This window comes from Eulemur rufifrons, chromosome 5, assembly GCF_041146395.1.
Source record: "Eulemur rufifrons isolate Redbay chromosome 5, OSU_ERuf_1, whole genome shotgun sequence".
NCBI lineage: Eukaryota > Metazoa > Chordata > Mammalia > Primates > Lemuridae > Eulemur > Eulemur rufifrons.
Window position 1 is genome coordinate 39,528,871 of NC_090987.1, and position 27,083 is coordinate 39,555,953.

The following is a 27,083-nucleotide window of genomic DNA, read 5'->3' on the forward strand; positions in this document are numbered from 1 at the left end:
AAAAAATTAGTCATTTCCATAATTGAACATCCATATGCAAAAAAAGAATTCAACTTAAACCTCATACCTTATATGGAAACTGAAAATGGATAATAGATCTAAATGAAAAATAAAGAAAAAGATAAATTAGATCTTATAAAAATTAGCAACTACTCTGCAAAATACACTAAGAGAATGAAAAGACGAGCTATAGACTGGGAGGAAATACTTGCAAATCATTTATCTGACAAAGGAATTGTATCCAAGAATATACTTCCTGTTTTTAAAAATTTACTATAGTTATTTAATGTTACTGCCAGGGAAGCTGAGTGATGTGTACACTGGACCTATTATTCTTACAATTTCTTTTGAGTCCACAATTATTTCAAAACAAAAAGACTGATTTTTTTAAAAGGCTATTGGGAGTTTTATCAATGAGACTGTCGATTTTTTCATATCTCTGGTATTCTACGTATATTCCAATACAATACTAGTGGGGGTATAACTGATAAAACTTTTCTAGAAAGCAATCTGGCTAAACCAATCAAAAGCTATTAGAATGTGCAAACCTCTTTGACCAAGAAATTCCATTTCTACGAGTTTCTCCTGAAGAAGTAATCAGATATATGCAAAAATCTGCAAACAATGATGCAGTTTTGCACAGCTGTTTACAAGAGTGAAAAGTTGAATAAAACTTAAAAAATTGGATATAAGTGAGGGACTAATGTTCTATGACATACACAGAAGAAGAATGCAACGCAGCCATCAGAAATTAAGCCATAGAAGAATATTTTTATTGACATGGGAAAATGTTAACAATATACTTCTATATGAAATATGTAGGATACAAAACAGTATATACAGTTTAATACTATTTTTATGGAAAGAAAAATAGCCATATATACAAAATCATGCATAAGAAAAAATAATAAAAGGATGTACATACCAAATATTAACAATGGTTATCTCTGGACAGTGGAATCAGAGGTGATTATGTAATTTTCCCAGTCAATTTCCCTGCCCTCCAAACATTATCTTCTTCATGCCATTCTGTCTTAGTCGTAATTAGTTTGATATAATTCTCTTCAAATAGGCTCTGTTTCACGATATATACCTCCAAAGCATACTTGTGATGCACCTACTGTTATTCCCATTTAAAAAGTAGATGCTACTTGCTCTTATATACTGGCATGTGGAGAATATTTTTCACTAATATACTATAAAATATGCCACAGCATAGATCTAGTTATAGAAAATTATCATTTAGAGAACTGGAAAATCCTCTAATTGAGAGAAATTTTAAACAGAACGAAAAATACTATCATTGGAGTTTTCACTAACAGTAGAGTGTGTAATAACTCAGAGTTCAGAATTGGAGAATTCTGGATCTTTCCCTCTTACCAGCTAACTGACTGGGTAAAAAATATTAGGTTTTTTTTAGTCAGTAAAATATGGTTAATAATTCTGTAGAAAGAAGCAAAAATAAGTTTCTTACTGTTTCCTGCCTCCTTTCATAGGTTTGACATGCCAAAACTGTGAGATTACCTTAATGTTGATCAATGGTCTTTAACTTCTTTGATTATTTTAACGATTAATACACAAGACATACTTTTCATGGAAGTGAGATTAGTGTTCCAAATATAAGAGGTCATCCTCTGATGACTCTTGATAACTCACAATATTAAATATGATTATAATAAATATAATTTATATTTTATATGTCAGAATCCATCCTCGTGTAAAGCTATTTACTAGATTCATACCAAGTGAGGATGTTGGATCTTTTAAAGATAAAGTATCAGAGAAAGGGGAAAATATTTGTCTGTTTAATTCTCTGATGCTTTCCATGCTCTAGTGCCATCCCAAAGTTGCCTTCTAGTTTCTCTTCCCTCCCCTTGGGAAGGGAAGTTCAAGCAAATCTGTGATCAACTTTTAACAACTATTCGCAATCATATCTGAAAGGGAATAGTCAATGACTTATTGCTATATCTCAAATGTAAATTTATTGTCTAAACGCCCAGGGGTAGTAACTTGCAGATGAAAGTAACATAAAGCACTGATAAAAAGGAAGACTTGATAAGAATAAGGAAAAAAGAGATTTTCTTTGTTTTTCCAATCAAAAAGTTTGCTCCTTCTTTCCACAAAATCATGAAATTGAGAAAGCTGGCTGGAGCACAGATGGGAAGCGTGCATCAAATTCGTGTAACTATACAACATACTCCTGCCCTAGTGTCGTTCTGCCACCTCTATCCCATTCTATAAATGTCCCATTAACCACAGCATAGCTTCTAGCACAGTTCTAGTTCCTCAATAAAGATCACAAGAAAGGTACTTCCAGGTTGTTAAAAGAAACCAGAATATTACACAAACACATTTCTGGGGTGAAAGGAGACTACTGACACTCCATATTTATTGCTTTACACTACAAGAATTAAACAAAAAAGGCAGAGACTAGAAAATCACTTTTTGAAATTTCACAATCACCAATTTGCGACAGAAATTGAAGCATAACACTTACATTAACAAATATGTTAGATGCATTATCACCTTAGCACATAACTGCAGATGGATACTCCTGGATTTTCACTTAATCCATTACTCAATGATGAACACTATAAAATGAAAGGTGACATACTTATGAACTAAAATCACAAGAAGAAACTTTCCGAGATCAATCTTAAATGAGCTCCTATTTCAATAAGCCATAAAGAGCAGTAAAAGGCAATATTCGTTTAACAGTACAAGAATCTCGATGACAAGAAACCAGGTATTTATATTCCTCTAGAGGCATTTCTTCCCCACCTAACAAAGGCACTTGACATGTACTGAAACGGACAGTTAATTCAGATACTGCCCTGGGCAACTGTTACCTTCCTAAAATTACATGAAGTGGTGATTAAATTCAAATTAGTTCTCCCAAATAAGCTGAAACACACATGAATATATCATAAGTTCTCTATTTTTGGCAGATGATATAACCAAAGAAGAAAAGATAATGTTGGTGTCCACGCTGAACTGGCTGACTTGAGCAGTCAAGGATACTCTCTTTGCATATTCCTTGATGACTATGGAATGTGTATATAATTATAGGCAAATTAACCTTTCATATAGTTTCAGGTATCAGTGTTCACTCCTCTTCTTGTCTTTTCTGACTTTTTTGTTCTTTCCCAAAGCCTTAGATGATTCCTCCTAAAAAAGACACAATCAATACTGCTGTTAAATCTAATCACACAGAATATATATATTATGGTGAGGGCATAATCACTTTCATATGTACCTTTGTGTTTTACAGGGCATTTTCACTTATAGTCTATTACAATATTTTCAAAACAATCGCGAATAACCAAGGAAGAATTATTTATCTAGATTTAGGTTTGAATAATTTTATTATTATTTAATCTATTGTCCACTTTCCCAAGTAAGGGTTTAAATAAAATAGACATGAACATGCTTAAAATATTAAACAAACTCAAAGCATAAGGGAAGAAAGCATCTAAAGGCATGCCAGGGGAAGGGGAAATACTTTGGCATTAACAGAGAATTTTAGAATTGTATAGATATTTAAAGAACATGTAGTCCAGTGTGACATTAGCCACAACCTCTCTGGGGCCTCAATTTTAGAGGGTGGAACCTAGTTGGTCTTGAAAGGTTTTCTAATTATAAAATTCCATGAACCTATGAAATCAAGGTTTGAAGAGATGGAGTGATCTGCCCAAGGTCACATGACTGGCCAGACACACTGTTCTGATTAGAGCCTAAGTACTAATGCACCACCCACACTGTGATTCGTGCTTAATTTGCTGATTTTTTTTTTTTTTTAATTTCACAGGCAGTGATGAGAAACTCTCTAGACAGTATCGATTAGCCACTTACAGGTGAATTTGTGTAGTTCTTCTCCACTAGTATGTTTCTGGCACAGTTGTTGATATGCTTAAAGCGATCTGGTCCCAGCAGAATCCCTCCATACCAGCGTGACACCACCACCATGACATTCCTCACGTTCAAAATCTGTTATTTTTAGAAGCATAATTAGATACACAGATAGACATGTACAAATGTGAGTTTCAAAGGAGAATGAAATAACCCATGTATAAAATTGCACATAAAATTTCCCAGTGACTTTAATGGCAGAGCCATAAGAGTATGCACTGAGTGAGATTACGCACAACTCAAGGGGTGAAATATTAGAACAGAAGGGAATTTGGAAAACTAACACTGTGTTCCACGATGTCCTCAAATTCCAAACACTGGGGCCACTGGGCAGAGTGAAAGTGAGACCATGCAAGTTGGGTGCCAGTTCTTGGTGACTTCAACCAGAGCAGCTCAGTTTAGGCCCCCTTTTACCACTAGGCCAAACAGCAACAAAAAACCTGACTCTAAGTACTGGAGAAAACAGCGGCTGCATGGAAAATCAATTGCTGGTGCCTATCAGTAAAATCTTCATCAGTTTGACATTTGTCAAATGCTGCCCTTAATGTGAAGCCCACCAGTCTACAGGCCTGACCCACACACAGAGCTCCTATTTAAGGGAAAGGCCTAGTTAGAACACAAACCTCCACATACAATAACAGAAGAAACCAAGTAACTACCTTAGGAAAAAAACAATCCATTCTTAAAATTAATGGACAATCAATGATCACCAGACAGATGAAGAAAATCCAGCAGCATGAAAGAGAAAGCACAAGATAAACAAACTAAAATGGACCAGGAAAAATTTAAGGGTGAGAACATCTGAAAAAAGAAACTCTAATTAATATACTCAGAGAAATTTTAAAAATTATTGAATTCATAAACCAGAATACTATAAAAAAAATTAAAGAACAAGAAAGAACTCTTAAAAATTAAATACATGGTTGCTAAAAAAAAATTAAAAATTCAACAGAAATTTTGGGAGACAGTCAAGAAAATGTCTCAGAACATAAAGACAATGAGATGAACAACTTAATAAAAAAAGAAACATTCTGGATCTATCCAGAAATTCCCATATCCAACAGGAGTACCACAAAGATACAGAATAGAAAAAAGAAAGGGGAGGAAACTGTCAAAAAAACAAAGAGAACAAGTTTTCCCAAAGTTTAAGACAATATTCTATTGTCTGTGTCTTGAAAGCACAGCACTTATTATAAACTATTTGCTTTCAGCCCCATATCCAGCAGTTAAAATTTTTAATCAATATTTTAAAATTAACTACTAATTATATAATTTAATTGATTTACTTATTCCTAAATGGACCTCTGTTTTGTTGAGAAATTTTATGGCTCATATAGGACAGGATTAATAGAGTTTAACTTAAGCCTACCTCCATAAGATGAAGAAGACGTCCTCCAGCTGCTGTTTCCCCATCATCCTCACAGTCCTGCAAGAAGGTCTGTTTATCCTCACAATATATTCTGGAAATACATATAACAGCGTTACACTTTGAAACCTAAAATATTATAATAAAAGTTATATCTTAATACTTGTTGCAATCAATTGGATTACTTCCAAAATCACCATATTTGTTTTTAAGAAATCCTTCTTGAACTCTATGTTAGATATATTTGCCCTGATAATTTACTACCCAGTATGTTTTGCCTTTTTAATATTTGAGAAAGCTAAGAATCAAAAATGTTGCTCTTATGGGAAGATGAATTTACACATCTGACCATTTTCCTTATTTCATTTAACCTTGAAGCTACAGAGAGGTTACTGAAAAACATTTGTTGAGAATATACTGTACAGAAGCATTACAATAGTAAGCACAAATGACATGATATAAAAGAAATAAGCACTGTACCCCTGTCTTCAAAGTGCCTTAAGATCTAGTGAAATAAACAAAAAGTATATAAAAAAAGATGAAGACAATAAAACCAATATCATCTTATTCTAGCCATCAAGCATTTCTATTTTCTCCCTTCTCAGTAAGAATTTATTATTATTATTAATTTAGAGACAGGGTCTCACTCTGTTGCTCAGGCTAGAGTGCAGTGGCATCTTCCTAGCTCACTGCAAACTCAAACTCCTGGGCTCAAGCAATCTTCCGGCCTCAGCCTCCCGAGTAGCTGGGACTACAGGCATGTGCCACCACACCCAGCTAATAAAGATTTATTTTTCTCTTTAAAATTTTCCCCTTGATGGTTATTATTAGAGACAAATCACGGTATTTTTATCCATTTAAATTATCTAGAAAATTAGTATTTGGAATAATCATGTAGGACTACAATGCAGAATAAGCTCAGCAAATAAGTATTAGAGATGTAAAAAAAAAAAAAAAAAAGTGCCAGTTAAGGTCTGCCATCCAGTGGATTTCTTAGGCCCCTACAATGGTATCATATGGAACTTGGCAAATGCAATAGATACCCTCCCATCTATTGCCATAAAAAGCTGGAAACTTTTTTTTATTATTTAGAAGACAGAGTCTTGCTCTGTTGCCTAGGCTGGAGTGCACTGATGCAATCAGAGCTCATTGTAGCCTCCACCAAACTCCTGGGGTTCAGTGATCCTCCTGCCCTCAGCCTCCTGAGTAGCTGGGACTACAGGTACGTGCCACCAGGCCTAGGTCATTTTTTTTAGAAACAGGGTCTCACTATGTTGCCCAAGGTGTTTATCAAACTCCTGGCCTCAAGTAATCCTCCTGCCTCAGGGCTTCCCTAATGCTGGGATTGCAGGCGTTAGCCACCACACTCAGCTTGGAAACTTTTTATGTAAATATTAGAAGCTATAAAAGCTCATCTATGCAACTAAATCAGTTACATTATCTTGCAGCAGTCATATTCATTCATTCACTCATCCTTCCTTCCATCCATGTATTCATCCATTCACTCAGTAAGTATTTACTGACCACCTACTACAAGAAGGCTCTAGTATTACTCAGAGTTGACCTCATTTGAGGAAGTTAGTACTATTAAGCAAAATTTTATACAACAAATTTAAGGCAAAAAGGAGTCAGGAGTTGGTTTAGATTAGGCTTATAATCTAACTCCATAATTTTGTGGAACAAATGAAGAAAATCTGACTATATAAATCAGTACTGTTACATTTTTTAAAAAATGAACCCATGGGAAATTTTCACTAACCCTTTCCTCCCATGCCAGGAAGATAATGACGCAGCATCCAATAGCTGTGTGTACCAGTAGCCTGATGCGTGCCCCGTAACTCCAAAGCAGGAACACAGCCCCAGTACCAGGAAGTAACCTTAGAAGGACCCTAAGCGTTCAAAATACACATCACAAAGTCCACATACCAAACAAAGTCCATTTATTTTATTCCCAGTGGGGTCCCTAAAGCCTCCACTTGGTGTCTTTTTAGTTTTATCTGAAATACAACCCTGAGAAGCTAAACTTTCATTCCCAACCATCAATTAAATAAGCGAGGGCAAACTGAGGTGGGCTGCTACGTGGAGTCACATTGACAACATCTGTGAGAAGCAACAGCTGATCACTTATTAATATGGAAAGACAAAGAAAAACTCCAAAAACACTCACAAGAACTTTATTAAAGGCCCAAAAAGCTGGGGCCTGAAATAGAAAAACCAAATCATTTAACTTTTTTTTTTTAAATAATTTAGGGTCAACACTGGATACAAATTGTTGTTGGCGATACAGCCACACAGCCACAGAGGAGTGAAATAAAAAGAAAAAATAAAATTGGATTATCAAATTCAGCTCTATCATTTAACAACTATGGGATCTTGAAAAAGTTAACCTTTTTACAGTAGCATAACTGCTGAAATAATCAGAATTGATTTACGTAAAGTGTTGGCACAGAGGAGGCACTCAATAAACATGTGGCATGAATGAATGTTAACTATTACCATTTTCACAGTACTTTCTCATCACTGACAGCATAGTCTAATTCCTTATTTTCATACTGAAGGCCCTAAAAAAACATTACAATTCTGTCTGGTGATACTCTATTAAGAAAGGAATTATATAACAAATAGTTGTAAGTTTTGGAACTTACAGAGAATATGAACTTAGTATTCTTAGTAAGTATTAAACTTAGTAGTATTAAAAACTCACCTATTCAGAGTGATGAATTTTTTTGAGTTTGAATTTCAGATAGCCCAGATTTTAAGGTTTCAATCACATTTTAAATTTGTGCCAAATCCCTATGTTGATATTCTGATTTATTTTAGGCCTAAACTATGTTCTTTTAGGTCTTAATAATTTAAAAAATATGTCCTTCATCTCTTCATTTACAAATGACCGAAAATCTGTATAAAAACCTTAGTTCAGGCCGGGCGCGGTGGCTCACGCCTGTAATCCTAGCACTCTGGGAGGCCGAGGTGGGCGGATCGTTTGAGCTCAGGAGTTCGAGACCAGCCTGAGCAAGAGCGAGACCCCATCTCTACTAAAAAATAGAAAGAAATTATATGGACAGCTAAAAATATATATAGAAAAAGTTAGCCGGGCATGGTGGCGCATGCCTGTAGCCCCAGCTACTCGGGAGACTGAGACAGGAGGATCCTTTGAGCTCAGGAGTTTGAGGTTGCTGTGAGCTAGGCTGACGCCACGGCACTCACTCTAGCCTGGGCAACAGAGTGAGACTCTGTCTCAAAAAAAAAAAAAAAAACCTTAGTTCAAAACTAAAAGGCACATAATAAAAGAAGTACTCTTAATTCACTGCTGATGGGAGCATAGTTTGATTTTAAAAACCTTTGGAAGAAATCTGGCAATATATATCAAGAGTTTCAAAAATGTTCACACATTATGATAATTTTACTTCTAAGAATTTATTCTTTTTTCCTTTTAATTATATCTCCATTTCATTTCAAAAAAGAATCTGAAGCAACTAGAATCTATCCTGAGGAAATAACCTAAAAAGTAGACAAGATGTTCACTGGACTATTCTTCACAATAGTGAAAAATACAAAAAACTATAACAAAAAGGAAATGGTTAAATAAATAGTAGTACAGAGCCTCAAACAAATACTAAACATCATTAAAACATCATTAAAACATCATTTATACTGTTTAAAATAGTTTTAATACTGTTTTAATACAACAACATGATAAAGTGCTTTTGTTTAATTAAGAAAAAAATTAGATACAAGCCTAAGGCATTGGAAAAAAATAAACTCTGTACAGAAAAGACAAAAAATATATCAAAATATTGTCAGTTACATTTAATGGCAGAAAATGCTTGATTTTCCCTCCAATTCTTTTTTTTTGTTTTCTGCAGTTTCCAAGTATTCTACATGTCTATTACTATCATAATAAACACTTCATAGTTATTTTTTAAAATCATGCATCATTTCCCATTTTTTACAAGTTGCAAATTCCAAAAATTATGATGATTACTCACCTGTAGGCATAGATGTTGTGGGTGGCACTAGCTATTTTCTTATTCTCATACAATTTGGAAAGAACCATTTTCACCTTTAAAACAGCAGTAATGTAAATAAAATACGCTTTTTATTTGTTCTGTAAGTAAATGCTAGAAAAATAGCTTAAAGCACATTATATTAAAATAGTCATTTAAAGAGTTTATTAGACACTGAAAAAGCCATTTCCAAAGTTTTCATCTCATTTTAAGGGCAAAAACTGGTACTCTCAATTGGTATAAAAATGACAGATGTGGTATTTTTGAGCACTATCAACAAATATTTGAGCACTACGTCTAACGCACTGTATATGAAAACTTGATCTCCATATAGAGAATTTTAAATGTAAATGTAATTTCTAAAAATTGGCTCTGAAATTTATCAAACGTATATATCCAATATGGTAGGTATACAATAATGGTATGTTCCATACATTATAAAACCACAACTTTCTCTAGGAATCAAGTAAAGTTCATAATGGAGGTCACATGAGCCAGGTCTTGAAAAATAAGTGGTAGTTCTGCATCAAAAGGAAAGACGGGCAGGAAGAAGACACACCACTCAGAGGGAGCAGCATATAGAAATGCAGAACTAGAATAAGATTTAGCAAATAAAAATAAAGGACATCCAGTTAAATCTGAATTCTGATAAACAACAAGTAATTTTCTAGCATAAGTATGTCCCATACAATAATGTTTATCTGAAATTCAAATTTAACCAGGTATCTGGCAACCCTAACAGGTACACAAAAGACAAAGTTTCGGGAAATTTTATGTAGCTGTAACTTAGAGTATGAACAAAATGATAGAAGGTGTGTCACAACTGATAAGCTAGGGTCATATCACAAAGGGCCTTGTATAAGAAGTGTATATTTTTCCCTTGCAGGCAATGGAAATCAGTAAAGATTATGTGTGTGAGGGTAGATGGGGGGGAAAAGAGAGTGGTTAGACTTTTCAGGAAGGCTGTAACTGACAATGAGTATGGAAGAAATATTGGCTGTAGGAAAGACTGAGCTAGAGCTGGGGAGATCAATTTGGATCACAAATTGTACAGTCTTGTATTTATCTTTTTTTAACCTTTCATGTCCTCAGATTCCTTTTTTTTTTTTTCCTCCCAGAGGCAAGTTCTCCCTGCAGAAGAGAACCAGCCCCCTGCAGAAACTCTACAAAGTCTATTCCATGGACACAGTAGAGGCAGGGTCTCCCTGCAGAAAAGAACTGGCCAGATTCCTGATCAATAGAATAAAGTAGACAATGACCCCTAAAATGTGTTTTAGCTCTCACAAATTATGATCCTTTAGGTCTAACTATGATCAGAAACAGAAACAGGATCCAGGATGATCAGATTCAGAACACAATGTCTTAGGAGCACCCTAGCAAGAAATTATGAGCAAAGGTGAAACACAAAATAGGATTGCTGGGAGAAAAGACCAGATGGCTACACCAGAAGCTATTATCTTAACCACAAGGCAATGCAGAAAAGAATTTCTTCTACCAGAGACTAAGGAGAGGGTGAAAGAGCTTGATACAAAGAACTGTATCCCGAAAGGTCAAGGCTTTAAAAGAGCTTAAATAGTCAGTAGCTGCAAAGACCAAAAGAAAGAGAGTTATGCCTAAAACTTTTGGGAAATAATGAGACTTTTAAAAAAATGTAACTTTACAGATTGTACTGAAATTGCCTTGTACATCAATAAAATTTAAGCTGGGCTAAAATACAGAAACAAGGAAGAAGAAAAGGATTATGCTGAAAAGAGAATAAGAAAGACAAAGATCTAGCAACATAGTTTTTGACTGAAAAGTCTCCCATTTATATCCCTAGGGAGGAATAAGGTCACATCAGTTCAGGAAGCAGAAGGGAAAAGAAATCAAGTAGGGAAGACTGGGCTTAGCCTGTCTGTCCACTGTCCCCTTTGTTGAGCAACAGTGGAATGGACTTAGTTTCACAGAACTCCCACTTCACAGGACAAATAACTCTTTTTAACAAGCTATTAAGCATCATATTTTTCTACAATAACACAATGGATATTTCTTAAAGATTCATTAGAAGGTTAAACACTAATCAGAGTTTAGATATAATTTTGAAAGCAAAGACAAACAGAAACAAAACAAAATCTTCCATGATTCATAGTAATAATTTAGGAGTAGGAAGATATGCAAATGCTTTTTATCTCATGTGAAAATTAAACATGAAAGTAAAACTAAGTACAATACTGCAAAATCATTTACTTAAATTACTTTGGTAATACAACATCAAAGTGAGCTAGACATAGGAACTTTACCTGTTTGGGACAAACTACTGGAGCCAAGTGTGCCTGAAAAGTACTTCTTCGGTCTGTAATAGGAATGCCGTGATCAATTGGAGGTAATTCTTCTATTTCTATAAATTTAAAGAATTAATTTAAATGAATTTTTTTAAAACTCTTACATTTAAATACTGAAAAATTGGTAATGGGGGAGAATTGGGAAAGAAATGTAAATTATATGGCAAATCAACTAAAATAGCCATTAGTAACCATATACCAAAATTAAATCTAAATTATAATTTTAAGCAAAAAGTATCTAAATATATTTTATTAATATGTAAGATAAAAATACTTGACTTATAAATGATTTTCACCTGCCAAGGTTACCCAGTGGAAGTGATGAGTTTGGATTCAAATCCTGGACTTTTGTGTAGTGTAAGTAGGTATGATATCTAACACAATATCTAATTTTTAAGAGTGTAAAATGGTCCTGAAACCAAAGATTAATAGCTACTAATATACAACAACTTATTTATCCATTCCATTATTGACAGACCTCTGGGTTGGGTCTTTAAATAACTTTATATTGTGTAGCTATAATATTTTCTGCTAATAAAACTGTTCCTATTTCATATGATGGAATTAAATACATCACTAATAATTCAAATTGGTATTCCATAAAGAATATCATAATTTCTAATTATTCTGACTCTTAAACAAGTTTGAGAATCACTGATTAACCCTAGACTCTGTTGAGAAACTAAACTAACCTGGCTGCTATTACCTACCTCACTTAGGATGAAAAGTTATTGAAGTCAAGAAACCAGGTTCATGTAGAATGTTTTACTCTCCCTCTAACATTGCCCTTTTCTTGAACTGTTTTTGACCACTGTACTAATACAAAGATTAAGTCAAGTACAGTATTAAGGTCAATATGAACAGTTGACTTATTGATACTATTTATGACTGTGATTTTTACCCTCTTTCTTTTAACGGTGGATCCTGTTTCTCAAAAGAAGTCATATGTCAAATCTACAAATAAATAAATAATTAAAATGGGAGCCACCTAGTTTGAAGTATGAGGAGGAGCCCTGGATCCTCCCCACTCTTACATTTCCTCTATATCCTCTTCCACTCGTCCTGGGACATCATTGAGAAACATTAAACTGTCAAAATACTGTTTTAAAACTACTGTATAATGGCACAGGAAACTCCCCACCTTTAAACAGAATGAACTGTTCCCTCTGGTCTATCATGTTTTTGTAAGAGACTCAGGGAACAATAACATTCAAAATTTTAAAACACTAAAATTGAACACACTTTCATGTAGAAACATAGAACTAGTTTTTATCACATCAACTTGTTTTTAAGTTGAATATTATTTGTTACGGAACAAATTTGTTTAAACAAAAAGTAAGTTGGTCAGCTGTGGTAGTTCATGCTTGTAATCCCACCACTTTTGGAGGCTGAGGCAGGAGGATCACTTGGAGCCTATGAGTTCAGGGCCAGCTTGGGCAACACAGAGAGATTCCATTTCTTTAATGAAAAAATAAAAACCCTAAACTCTTAAAAGGCATTTTACTAACTTTAATTTCAGTGGCTGCACTTTCAGTTAATATATTATATTTGTGAGCACAGACTAAAACTTAACCCAGAGATATCAGGAGATAGCTGAGGACTTCAATATAGAAATATAAAAACAGGATATGAATTGAAAACATTAAAAGCCTTTTTTAGTTTCAATGTCTTCCATCACTAAATCAAAACTTAGTAAAGTAGTAAAAAACAAAAGGTAAATTTCCATTTTTTCTCATCATTGATAGACTTGGCAAACACCAAAATGGCCAAGGGACAGGGAAAAAAAAAAAAATCTCAGTTATCTGCAAATTAATAACTCCTTCCTAAAATCTGAGAGCTTACTAAATTTCTATATCATCCCAAAGAACAATACATAATCCTATAACACTACCTCCCCATTTTCCTCAAAAGAAACCAGTTAGTTACATTATACCTGTTCGATTCTCACTGGTATCAAAATCCAATGCTTTAACTGGATTTTCCGGCTGGCATGCTAAAATGACATCATCTTCACATTCAACATCTTCCTCTTCAGTTTTCTTCTTTACATCTGGGCCTATGCAGACATGAGACATTATGATTAATTTACAAAGCAAATAAGAAATTATATTTTTAAGAAATCATTAGGTCCTATCTCTAAACACCATTCAACAACAGAAGAAAAAGGGCTCCCAGGAAAAGTGGTTTCATTCCAGGGTTGGGGCAAGGACAACACAAAATGAACCTGGAGTATCATGTGGTTCCAGAAATTAGGAAATGCTCAAAAAAAGGTGGGGCTTATAAAAAGAACACAGGAACCAACCTGAAGGAGCTCCTGATGGCCAAAGCTGGAACAATTTGATCAACAAAATAAGTAACAATAGTACAGAATTTTAACCCACGGAATAAAATAATATACGTGAGTTGATACTAATATAAATAAACAAATAAATACAAAAATGGGGAAGAGAGACATCTATGCCTCACAACAGAATTCCAATTACTAAGTGAAGAAAGAATGAAGGAAATAGAGAATCAGCATTAGGCAAACATCATGGTAATAAATATCGTTGACAAGATACACTGATGAATATTATTTATAAAATTAGTGGGTGAAAATTTAAGGAGAATAGGATATTAGTATAGCCCCCAAGTACCTCCCCCAAGATACAAAGAGAAACATAGTAACTTCAATGATTAATTTTACATGTCAACTTGGCTAGGCCACAGTAACCAGATAGTTGGTTAAACACTATTCTAGAAGTTTCTGTGAAGGTATTTTGGGGATGAGATTAACATTTAAATCAGTTGACTTTAAGTAAACCAGATTGTCTTCTATAATGTGGGCCAGCCTCATCCAATCAGCTGAAGGCCTCATAAGAAAAACACTAACCTCCTCAGAAGAGAAAATTTTTCCAGCAGATAACCTCTGGATTCAAACTGTAACAACAACTCTTCCCTGAGTCTCTAGTTTGCCAGCCTATACTGCAGATTTTGGATTTGCCAGCCTCTACAATTGTATAAGCCAATTCCTTAAAATACATCTCTCTCTGGCTATGTATAATCCACATATATACACAACATCCACATCCTATTGGGTCTGTTTCTCTGGAGAATCCTGACTACAGGATTTACAGTGGAGATACCTCGCAGATATCTTCTTAACTAAGGGATCAAGGTAAACATCACCGAAAATAAGGCATATTGACATCATGAACTCCTTGATATGATGCACTAGGAAGGACACAGTATCATTTTTGTGGTATTCTTACCAAAAATGACTAATCTGACTCCCAATCATGAAAAAACACTGGACAAAACCAAATTGAGGGACATTCTACAAAATAACTGATCAGTACTCTTCATAAGTGTCAACACTGTAAAAGTCAAGGAAAGACTAAGGAACTATTTATAGTCTAGAAGAGAGTAAAGAGAAATAAAAACTAAATGCAACATAGAATCTTGGACAGGATTCTGTAACAGCAGAAAGAACACTAGTAGAAAAATTTGTAAAAATCTGAATAAGCTCTATAGTTTAGTTCATAATATTATACTAATATTAATTTCCTGTTCTTGATAGCTAGATGATGTTTATACATTAATAACATGTTAACAGGAAATCAGAGTAAAGGGTATAAAAGTTCTCTATACTGTTTTTACAACTTTTCTGTATGTCTAAAATTAGTTCAAAATTTTTAGAAATTGTAATTCTGTATAATTAGCTGAAAATTTAAAATTTTTATACAAAAATATATAAAGAATATATTTGTATTGAAGATTAACAGGAGGAGAGGAAGGGAGGGGGAGAGAGGGGAGGAAGGAAAGGGAGGGGAGGGAGGGAGGAAGGAAAGGGAAGGGAGGGAGGGAGGGAGGAAAAAGAAAGTCATTATTTTGACTTTTAGAATTTTTGTATGGTTTTTTTCCTTTTCTTATGTAAAAACTAGAAGCCAGAATACATATTTTCATATAAAATTTCAATTACAATATTTATATAAAAATTTAATTACTAAAAAAGAGTACTGATAGTAAGTATTGGTAGTAGTTTTCAATCCTACCTGGTTCTGTTAACTGAGATTTTTGTATTAGAACATCTCTTATTTTCTCCACCCACAGGTAAAGAATACTTTCACCAATATTCTGTCTAAATAAAATGCAGAGAAAAAAATTTGTTATTTCAAAAAATTACCTTCTCAAATTCAAGAAAACACAAATATATTTACAACCTAAGACATTATATACAATCTAACCATGGCTTTTTAAAAAGAATTTATAAAAACCTGATGAGTATTTAATATAATTTATATCAATATTAAAAATTCCAACTGGCTCAAAAATTAGCATGGCTTACTTAAAATAAGCACAAGAGTTGTAACCAAAGAAGGAAATAAAAATTTCTGAACTAGATCGACTAGGGAATGTAAATTTGACTTAGTTGCTACCAGTAGATATAGTTTTAGTATTGATGTCCAATCATTGCTCACTTTTCTAAACTTTTTAAACAATTTCAAACCACTAATTTGGTACACTTTTCATTTAGCATACTTAGTTCAACAAAGAATGCAAAGCGTATGGGGAACTCCTTCAGGGAGTCAATTTACAAGATCTAAAAGACAATTCAACAATTTTATATTCATACCTTGTTTTTGACAAAATATCCTATTGCCTAAATTGATTCATTTTGGTTCCAAATGATGTTTAGCTGCCTCAGATAATTAAATCCATCTCAAAGGATCACTGAGAAAAAAAATGTGTCATGGGTTTTAAAGTCATGTCCATAGTTATGTTAAATGATGGCAACAGCAGTAAAATAAAAACTCAAGTGTCTACTCTTTAGAGAATGACACTAATTTTGGTAAGTTTTGGTGTGCGTTAGATATCACCACACTACTTCACAGCAACACTTTACCTCCTTCCTCCAAAAGTTCCCCTTGAAACCATTATCTCTCTTTATCACCACTCATCAGCATCCACCAAAGGAAACTTTCAAAACAAGCATACACAAGCAAATAACAGTCTTCAAACTATTCTATACCCTCAAATCCTCCCCATCACACCCACAATTCTTAGCACTAAAACAATCCTCTATGTATTCCTTTGAAACTTTTCTTTTTAGAGAGAGCATAAGTCAACTGGAAAGGTTTAAAAAATTGAGAATGTTGGTGAATTTCTTTTAAACATTCCCATTCCTATCCTCTCTTAAAGACTCAGAGTAATAGAGACAGTGCAAAGTAAAATGTATTGAGTATATACTAAGCCCCAAGTACATTATATGTATCAACACATTTAATCCCAAGTGTCCAATGAAGTGCATAATTTCCCCATTGTACAATGAGAAAACAAACCTACAGAGATCAATTAACTTGTCCAAGACAGTCTTATAAGCACTAAGAAGCCCAGAGCTGGAATATGAACCCAGGACTGAAGTTCGAAGCTCAAGCTGACTGCATTTTTGTTCTCCTAACCAAATAGCAATAACCTTAAGGCAAGTAAGCCACTTGAATCTTAGGCAAGCAAGCCACTTGAACTCTTTTCCTCATCTATAAAATGAAAGGTTTAAAGCGCCTTGTCTCTAAAGGTCTACAATTTCTGGGCATAAGAAATAAAAAAATTTTTTTTTTTTTTTGACTGTTCACATATTTTTAATTATGTTTTGTCCATAAGTTATTGTGTTTAAATGTCTTGGATACACTTAAAACATTTGTTGGATGCATATATTAAAGTTATCAATATTTACATTATGAAAATTATATTAAGAAATAAAAAAATTTTTTTGAGACAGAGCCTTGCTCTGTTGCCTGGGCTAGAGTGCCATGGCATCAGCTCAGCTCACAGCAACCTCAAACTCCTGGGCTCAAGTGATTCTCCTGCCTCAGCCTTCCAAGTAGCTGGGACTAGAGATACATGTCACCACCCCCAGCAGCTAAGTTTTTCTATTTTTAGTAAGGGGGGGGCAGTATCCTTGTGTCTTGCTCTGGCTCAGGCTGGTCTCCAACTCCTGAACTCAAGGGATCCTCCCACCTTGGCCTCCCAGAGTACTAGGATTACAGGCGTGAGCCAACACACCTGTCCATAAAACATTTTTAAATAAACTTATCTTAAGGTTTGGAAAAAAATGAAAAATTTACAAAGTAGTTTCCTTTCAAGTGAATCTCTTTAATTCATTTAATAAGTCTTTTTTTTTTTTTTTTTCTTAAAACAGAGTCTCGCTCTGTCACCCTGGCTAGAGTGCAGTTGGTGTCATCATAGCTCACTGTAATCTCAAACTCCTGGGCTCAAGCCATCTTCCCGCCTCAGCCTTCCGAGTAGCTGGGACTACAGGAATGCACCACCATGCCCAGATAATTTTTCTATGTTTTGCAGAGACGAGGGGCCTCAGACTGGTCTTGAACTCCTTGGTTCAAGTGATCCTCCCACCTGACCTCCCAAAGTTCTAGGATTATAGCCATGAGCCACCATGTCTGGCTAAATTCATTCAATAAAATTTTAGGGCTTCTCCTATACATCAAGCACCACAGGCAGGGTCCCTTTTCTCACAGTGTATATAATCACTGCCCTGACAAATTTATGGTTTTGTATGCAACTCTCTCCATCTCCTAATCTCATTCTATTGAATTCCTCACAACATCATCACCATCATCCTAAATAAAGACACTAATACCTAGTGCTTACTGAACGCTTACTCTGCACAACAGGGGTCCCCCAACCTATGGTGAGTTGTATAATTATTTCATTATGTATTACAATGTAATAATAACAGAAATAAAGTACACAATAAATGTAATGTGCTCAAATCATCCCAAAACCATCCCCCTCTCCCTGGTCTGTGGAAAAATTGTCTTCCATGAAAACGGTCCCTGAAGCCAAAAAAGTCGAGGACCACTGCTATGCAAGACATGGAGATCCCCATCTTGAAAGAGGAAAATCATCCCTCTGTGAATATACATTCAAATTCTGACTTTTTAAAAAATAACACCTTGGATGAATTTTATAATTAGTAAGTAATTTTTCTACCATAATAAAGTAAAAATTAAACATTTACTCTGTATTTCCTTTCCCTTGGCCCATGGCTTCCTATAGAGGAATACACAACAGCACTTCTGCTAAGCAGCATTTATTGACTGCTTCCTTCTTCACTAGCACTTAACAAGACTATTTCTGAAATCCAGTGTAAAAGGAAGTCACAGTGGGTATAAAAGGTTTCCCGAGTAAGGTGAAATTCATTCTTTCCCCTAGACCCCAAAAATCTACGGCTGAAAGTAGTTTTTCCCCCTAGTTTATTATTATTGTTACTGTTGTATTCGTGTTTTCTCTTGAGATAATAGTTCATTTATATCTTTGAATTATGTACCAGAATTGGTGTGATTCTTTAAAAAAAAAACTGGTTTTCAAACTTTTTCCATTGTTTTATTGAACACTTTTACAGAATCAGAAGCAAATTAAACAGACAAAAGCTGAGAGTCCTGCCTACTGAGCCTCTCCTCGCCTTCCCCAATGGTCCTGGAGGAAGGACCTAGGGATTCTGGTACAAAATTTGAGAACTACTTACTATAGGATTGAGAAACCAGGCTTTTATCTACAAAATAAAATTTTGATAAAGTATCTACATATAAAAAGTGTAGAACAAAAGTTGTTTTAACTTGACTAAAAGACCTGAACTAACTAATGACTGATTTTTTTTCTTTATAGACTGGGATCTCACTACACTACCCACACCACTCCCTAACTCCTGAGCTCAAGCCATCCTCCCTCCTCAGCGTCCAGAGTAGCTGGGATTGCAGGTGCTAATCCCAGTTACTGTGCCTGGCAATAATTGTTAGTTTATTTGGTCTATTTTGTGAATAACTATACTTGAATAACAATTCCATATAGAACAACCAAAACAAAGTCAAGTTACATCTGATTCTAATTTTACTTACAGCTCTAATTTTTGTAACTTTCATTTTCCAATATTTATATTTGTTGGCATAAAGGTTAAGCTATTCACTAAAATGCACTACGGTGTGTGGTCTTAAACAAATGTTTTGACCTGATTTCCAGTCACCTCATTTTCAAAGTGAGATGATTTTTTACATAAGAACAGCAAAAACAATAGCTGCTCCTATGTGCTAAAGTATATTACATGTAGTTCATCATTTAATCCTGATATTATCCCCATTTTACATATGAGAAAATAGACACAAGGAGGTCATTTCAAAAACTGACTCCAGAAGCCTTGCCAAAAAGGCCTTACGCTCAGCTTGACTAAACTTTAGACAGGCTTCTTCCTAACTCTAGGCCCTAACCTCTCTTTTCATAGAGTATTTTCTTTAGAAAATTTGTCATTGTAAGTTCCTTCTCTGCCCCTTTGAGGTATGTATAAATCTTTTTATAGGAGCCTCTTGTCCATTTTACAACCAGGAATGTCTTTCTCAACAAAAATTAATGGTCCCCCTAACATCTTCCAGTACTTTTCCACTAGCTCAGCCTAGCCCTTAAAAACCTTTCTGCCTTTTGTTTCAGAGGGGTTGAGTTCAGACTTAGTTCTGGCCTCTCCCCCCTCCTGTGGAAGCCTCTAATAAAGTCTTCGTTGCGTGTTTAACCTTGTACGGTGCAATTTTTGCTTTGATAAGCCTCACTCACCAACATTAAAATCTAAGACTCCATGATATGTCAGAATGTGAAGAGCTGTAGGAAATTATAAAAATTATTTTCTTGGATTTATAAATTAAATATTGTTGAAATGGATCATCACAAATTCAAATACTATAAAAAATTTTAATCCCTTTCATTTTCTTTTAAACAATAATTAATATTCTAAGCATCTGAAATTTGTTTACCTTTTGTTTTATTAAAATAGTTATTTTCATTTATTCAAAATATCTACATGCAAAATATTTAAATAAAAATTAGGTATGACAACCAAACTAATCTATATCTAATCAATCACCAAATCCTAATTTATATTTTAAAATATTTCTTAAATCAAGCATTCTTCTCCATTCACATTCTGGTTGCTTTAATAAAGGTCTCCACTATATCCCTCCTGAATTACTGACTGCTCTTCCTCTACTGTTCATCACTTCCTTCAAACTCTTCACAGCCTTTCTACTTACTTCTCCTCAACTCCAACCCTACCCAGCCTATCCTCCACACTGCCACACAAATCTGATTACTTCATTTCCCTGTCTAAAATGCCCAGAATCTACAAGATAACACCCAACTCCTTATCCCAGCTTACAGGGTCTTTTCTTTTATACCTACCTCAATTTATATACCTGGCCTCTTAAACTACTTGCTAAACTCTGAAGATGACAGGTTGCTTCACACCTGCGTGATTTTGCTCTCACACTTCTTTCTGCCAGAAAAGTCCTCCCGCTTTGATAAACTGGCAAACACTGTGCTCAAAGGTCACCTTCACAATGGAACCCTCCCTTAAACGTCACCCACCTTTCCAGAAACAGTTTGTTGTTAAAACTTCAAAAAGTGCTACTATAGCATTTGGCCAAACTTCTCAGTAATTATCTCATTATACTGTATTGGTATATGTTAATGTTAATTTTCTTTTTTTATTGAGAGAGTGTCTCACTCTGTTGCCCAGGATGAAGTGCAGTGGCACCATCACAGCTCACTGCAGCCTTGAACTCCTGGGCTCAAGTGATCCTCCTGCCTCAGTCTCCTGAATAGCTAGGACTACAGGTTTGCACCACCATATCTAGCTAATATTTTTATTTTTTGTAGAGACAGGGTCTTGCTATGTAGCCCAGGCTGGTCTCAAACTCCTGGCCTCAAGCTCCTGCCCCAGCCTCCCAAAGTGCTGGGATGACAGGTGTGAACCACCACATCCGGCCTGATCTTAACTTTTAATCTCAGCCTCCTAACAGAGTACCAGCATACAGGAGATGCTCAATAAATGTGTGGCAACTAACTATACTGTAGTTCATCTTCTTATCAAAGCATAAATCAAATTTAGTATTCAAAAGTATGATAAATACAGAAACCTCCGTAGAGTTATAATATTTAGAATCATAATAAAACTATAAGCATTAAGAACTATATTCATACATTTATGTCATGTTTAATTTTTAAAGGCCAATATTTTTCATTTGCCACCCCCTGCTGGAAAAAATTATGTGGAAAATATCAAAAGGTATCACACAGAAGTTTTAGAAACAAAGCCCAGCATGGTGGTGCAAACCTGTAATATCAGCTACTCAGGAAGCTGAGGCAGGAGGATCACTTGAGCCCATGAGTTCAAGGCCAGCTTGGGCAACATAGCAAGACCCTGTCTCTTAAAAAAAAAAAAAAAGTTTTAAAAGTAAAATCTGTATTTTTACTTAGGCCACATGTATCAAAATAATACCAGTGGACAGGGGTTACTTAAGCTTTTAATAAACGAGACAGTCCGACCCATAGTCTATCTTTCGAACAAACTGCTTTGTAATTTCTGATGCTTCCTAAGTCTCAAATAGTTCCATTGAACTAGTCAGGGAGAATAGGCAAGTTGTGTCCTATGGGAGGGTATCACCTAGTAAAAGAAGGACTTTCTGGAATGGGAATAGGCAGAGAGGAAAAAAAAAATCTAACTGATGAACATAATCAATACTATGGAAGCCAAGTGTGGAAAGATTTTTCGAGAAAGAAGAAGTGGTCAATACCACCAAAAGTTAGGTAAGAGCTGAAAAATGACCATCAAACGAACAATTCAGATGTTAATAGTGAACAAATTTGCAGTATACTTATCTTATTCTACTTTAAGCAACAAGATAAATTGGCAAATAAGAGTAAATAAAGGATTACAGAAAGAAGTTTGTTGGGGGGCACAAAAGTTAGAGTGGCCAATAAAGTTAGGGAAAGGTATTAGAAAACATTTAATTGAAGAATAATATTTACATGCTAAGGATGACACAATCACTAAGTGGGAACCCAAGGAAGACCATACTTGCTCTAAGAAGGAACAAGTAGAATGATTCCTCAATGACTTACCATTTTCTAATTAAATATTTTAGGAGGAAAAGAAACCTGGCCTGGATCCCAGGGACACAAAGGGGGTACTCTCACTGTACCAAATGGAGTGGCCACCTAGAACATATAATACAATCCTTACTAGATCCTGGATTAGAGTAAAAGTGATATTCTAGAACATTATTTATATTACTAAATTAATAAATCTAGTTAAAATTATCTTAATCACAGTTGTATCTTCTCTAGACTACTACATTAGCCTCCTAACTAATGTCCCACATCTATTCTAGCTATCATCCAGTCAGTTCTTCAAATAGAAATAAGATGATCTTTTCAAAATGCAGATCTTCTCATGGTACCCTATACCTAAAACCCATGTCTGCTTCCAACTATTCTTAGGATACATTAAGTAACCTACAAAACTCCACAGGAGCTCCCCAGCCTACCTCTCCAGGTCAGTTTCCTACATGCTCCCTTCTTTCCTTCCTCTGTTTCTTACCACTTCATATCACCATTACTGTTTCCTGAAATGTGTCAACTTCCCTCACACTGAGCCTTTCTGCATGCTGTGGCCTCTCACTGGAGTTATAGTACCCTAATTAACTCAGCTGTTAAGTTGAACAAGCCATCCCTGACTTCCTAGATTAGGTTAGGTCTTGTTTTAAACTCAACTATTTCTGTTTATCTTTCTTTTGTAGAACTTATCATAGCTACAGTTTTACATTCATTTTTACAATGTTATAAGGAGTATCCCTCTCCAGTAAATTCTAAATACCATGAAAAAAGACACTATTTCTGTTTTTGCTATCTAAGATCTACTACAGTGCCTGTCACATAGTATTTGTTAAATGAGGGAATGAAAGAATGAATGAAAATACAGTATTTCGATTATGGACTGATAGAGAAATCACCAAAATACATACAAGTTTAATAAGTAAGCTTAGGATTCTGCTGTTACCAACTTCATTCTACAAAGCCTATGAAAATATCAAAATAAGAGCAGTATCTCTGAATTTACATTCATAAATTGACTAAATGTTTTCACAGCTATTAGCTCTAAATATTACTGTATTTTTATAGCTAAGCAGAAGCTGTCAAATGTATATATGAAATTATATAACTAACCTTTTCAGTACTCTTCAAGTGAATCCTTTTTGTTATTAGAAAATGGCTTAACAAAAAGTTCAGAAAGGTTCTAACATATCATAGTTTCTACAAAAAGCCCACAATATAATTGCTAACAGAATTTTTTAAAATCACCTGTCACTTACATATATATTTCCTCAAGGCTATTAGATAAATCCGCACGTTCTTGCCCTTTAAGCCAAGGAGCACTAAGATTAAATAAAATACAAAAAGATTATTCAAGTATTGTGTTTATGCCTCAAACAAATTACTGATTAAATCACAAATTGGTTTTATTTAGTTTTTAAAAATTATCTATTTTCATTAAAAAGTTGTCTTATATTTGTGTAAATCCATATAGTTCCAAAATGCTTTCATTACCATTAACTCATTTAGTCCTCCCAAGAAATTATGAAAAAACCAACACTAACATTAAATTGTAATGAATTAGAAATCAAGGGTGGGTTCACAGGGTATCATAAACTTGCCTAAGTTTACATAAGTGTCAGGACAGGTTCTAGAATCTAAATTTCCAGATTCACAGTGTTTGCCAGCAATAAATAAAAATAAAAATGTACAGAACCATTATTAATGCTAAGCCTTAACACTATGGTTTTAAAACACTTGCATAAAAAATAATTCCACTAGTAGTTAAAAATTCTAGTAATTGAGATTTTTATACAATTCTGTTCCCAGGGATTTATACATATTTCTAAGTGACGGGGGCAAGGTAAATGAAAGGTCACTTGCATTAACAGGTCATGACTCATAAAGATCAAGCTTGAACTGTTATGAAGATAGTTCCTCAATAATGAAGGAAGGGGGCAGGGAGAAACACGAAGCATCATGGGTAATTCCTGGAAGGCAAGCAGTTTTAGGCAGAGGCACATCAAGGAACTGTGGCTAGGTAAGGAGGTTAGGAGAAATTCTAAGGGCCAGGGTTTCTAGATTACTAGGTTGTCTAAAGAGGAAGGTTTCCTTCCTCATCTCTAAAGACAATTACATAGATATTTTACCCCATCAACCCTGTGAATCTCTTTTCTACTAAGTGGTATATTCAATGTGTTTTATATAATTTAATTTATTTAAATGCTTTGTATCAAACCCAAAAGATATTTTAAATTTCTATGTACATTTTAATAAGAAAGGTATCTTATATAAACACAATGTACGGAATAAAGAAATATCTTTGAAAGTATAATCTTTTTATAAAAATATAAATGTAGAAATATAACTTACTTCAACTGATAAATAGGTGGAGCTGTACCTGGGTATTCATCCGGTAACATCACCTACAATGCAGTTCAAATACAAATTTGTTTACACTTCATCAAGTTCAAAAATAACTATATTTATAAAGCTAGTAACTGGACAAAAAGAGTTAGAAAATAAAGGGGAGGAGGACAGAGATTAAAGGAAAAGGAAAACCGAAATAGGGGCATTATACCCTAACCCCAAGTGGACAGAGTGGCATTATAACATTTTCTGGGTATTTTTCTGAAGAAATACTGAAAAATATCCTATGAAACACTATTAAATATATGAAGTAGTTAACACATAACAGAGAACCACACACATTTCTTTTCAAATTAGCATTATTATAAAAACAAACACTGGCAAAAACTCAATTTGGCACCTTTTATGCTGAAAGTATATATTAGTGAGTCACCAAAGATTAAGCATTAAGAAAGCCATCCACTTACTTTGTCCTAACTGTAACTGATTCTTAATTAATGAAGAAATCTGTATCTATTTTGTGAATCACCTACATGACTAACTCATTCTTCTTCATAAATGTTAGCCGTCTTTCCAGGTTTAGATTCTCTATTAGATGGAGAAGCTAATGAAAAGAAGCAAAACTCCAGTCTGTCAATAGTACACTAACATTTTAATTCAAAGAAGCGGGATAAGAAAAATTGAAACTATCAATTAAAGCATGATTTGAGAGTGATGAGATTTAATTACCCATATGTTTAGATGATCAACCACTGAAAAAGCCAACAACAAAGATAATATAGAAAATAACACACAAGAATAATCATTAGAATATAACACTTAATCAATCGTATGTCTAATACTGTAACTGGAAAATGGCTGTAGACAAGGGGAAAAATACCTGCAAGCAAAGTGTCCATTTGGGGTCATCTATATCATCGCTAATTCTAATACAAAATATTTTGGCACAGTCATCAATGACACACCACTCCTCTCCATAAATGGCTGCCATTGCTTCGATTTCCTCATTCTGAAAAAAGGTGATAAAAAAAAAAGTCAACAAACATACAAATCCTAAAAACCTATTCTTACTACTTTATAAAGTATTTACATACAGCATCACTAGCCTGGATGAAGGATCCTTAGATGAGCCCCTCAGCAGGCCACACGTTATTAGCACCATGTTCTACTCTCTAGGTGGTTGCCATACACCATTGCAATGACTGAATCCTGCCTTGCTACCACATTACTGTGCTTTTGACCACTTCTGAGCCAACATATATATGCACTCCATATCTTGATATCTTGCACAAGAGAAAACACAAATCTATCTTCTCTATTTCACCCTCCCTTTTTAGCTGGTAATCTCCACCCTCACTCCCACGCCCCATGCCATTACCACACATCATCCCTATATTCCTGCGGTGTATCTCATTGTTCTGGTTTTGATTTTTTTGAGGGGGGGTTGGGAGGGTGAGGCACAGGGGTAGGTGTTTGGGGGTCTTATTGGCAATCAAACCCTCAAAACATTCCAGAAATTATTTTGGCTTGGGGTTAAAAAAGAAAAATAACTGGACCTAAAGGTGAAAAATGGGAAGCAAAGTATGTATTCGACTTCATTCATATCATCTCATTTTGTCCTCATTGCCCTGTAGGAAAAGACTTATGAGCGCCCACGTGAACGATGCACAGGGAAAGCTCAAGGCCAAGAGGACTAAGATTCGGTGGGCTCTCAGGCAACTGCAAGGTCTGTATTATCTCCCAATTGCAATGGCGTAAATCGGGTTTCTTAAGTGGTTTATCCAAATTGACCTGGCGGCAACAGGGAGCAGAGTGAAACCGGGTCTCTGCCTTCGGCCCGGAGCTGCTTAGTCGCGTGCTAATGGTTGACGAGGACACGGTCCAGGCAGGCCGAGGCCGTAGCCGCAGAGGAGCCGCCCGTCCGAGAACGCTCGACCAAGGGGAAGCTCCAGGAAAATTGTACGCAGTGCAACAAGCGGCGCGGCCGGGCGGTGCAGGCAAGACCCGGGGTGGCCCGGGCGAAGGGCCCCTCGGCTGATGAGGCCTGGGACCGCAAGGCGAGGCCGAACCGAGCCCGGAGGGTCAGCGCCCCGCCGGGGCCTCACCTGCCTCTGGTCGCTCCCTGCGTCCCCCTCAGCCATGTGGCCCCGGGAACTGCCCTGCGGCCGCCGCCTGCCAGGTCCGGAGCGCGGGGGCGGA

The 27,083-nt window shown here is 35.3% G+C and overlaps 1 protein-coding gene across 2 annotated transcripts; it reads right to left on the reverse strand.

The window, feature by feature from the left end:
- Positions 1-1,774: 1,774 nt before the first annotated feature.
- Positions 1,775-27,083, reverse strand: IMPACT (impact RWD domain protein). 2 transcript variants are annotated; one of them, XM_069468177.1, is made up of 12 exons: positions 26,990-27,083; positions 25,765-25,893; positions 24,888-24,940; positions 23,795-23,857; positions 15,638-15,723; positions 13,537-13,659; positions 11,562-11,659; positions 9,265-9,338; positions 5,279-5,369; positions 3,853-3,987; positions 3,080-3,168; positions 1,775-2,591 (listed from the first exon to the last, which is right to left on the reverse strand). In XM_069468177.1, exons 1-11 carry the CDS (start codon positions 27,023-27,025, stop codon positions 3,100-3,102), a joined length of 957 nt encoding a protein of 318 aa, XP_069324278.1. In that variant the 5' UTR covers positions 27,026-27,083; the 3' UTR covers positions 1,775-2,591; positions 3,080-3,099. The 2 variants fall into 2 exon arrangements, with proteins under 2 accessions (XP_069324278.1, XP_069324277.1); XM_069468176.1 differs by having other exon boundaries at positions 1,775-3,168.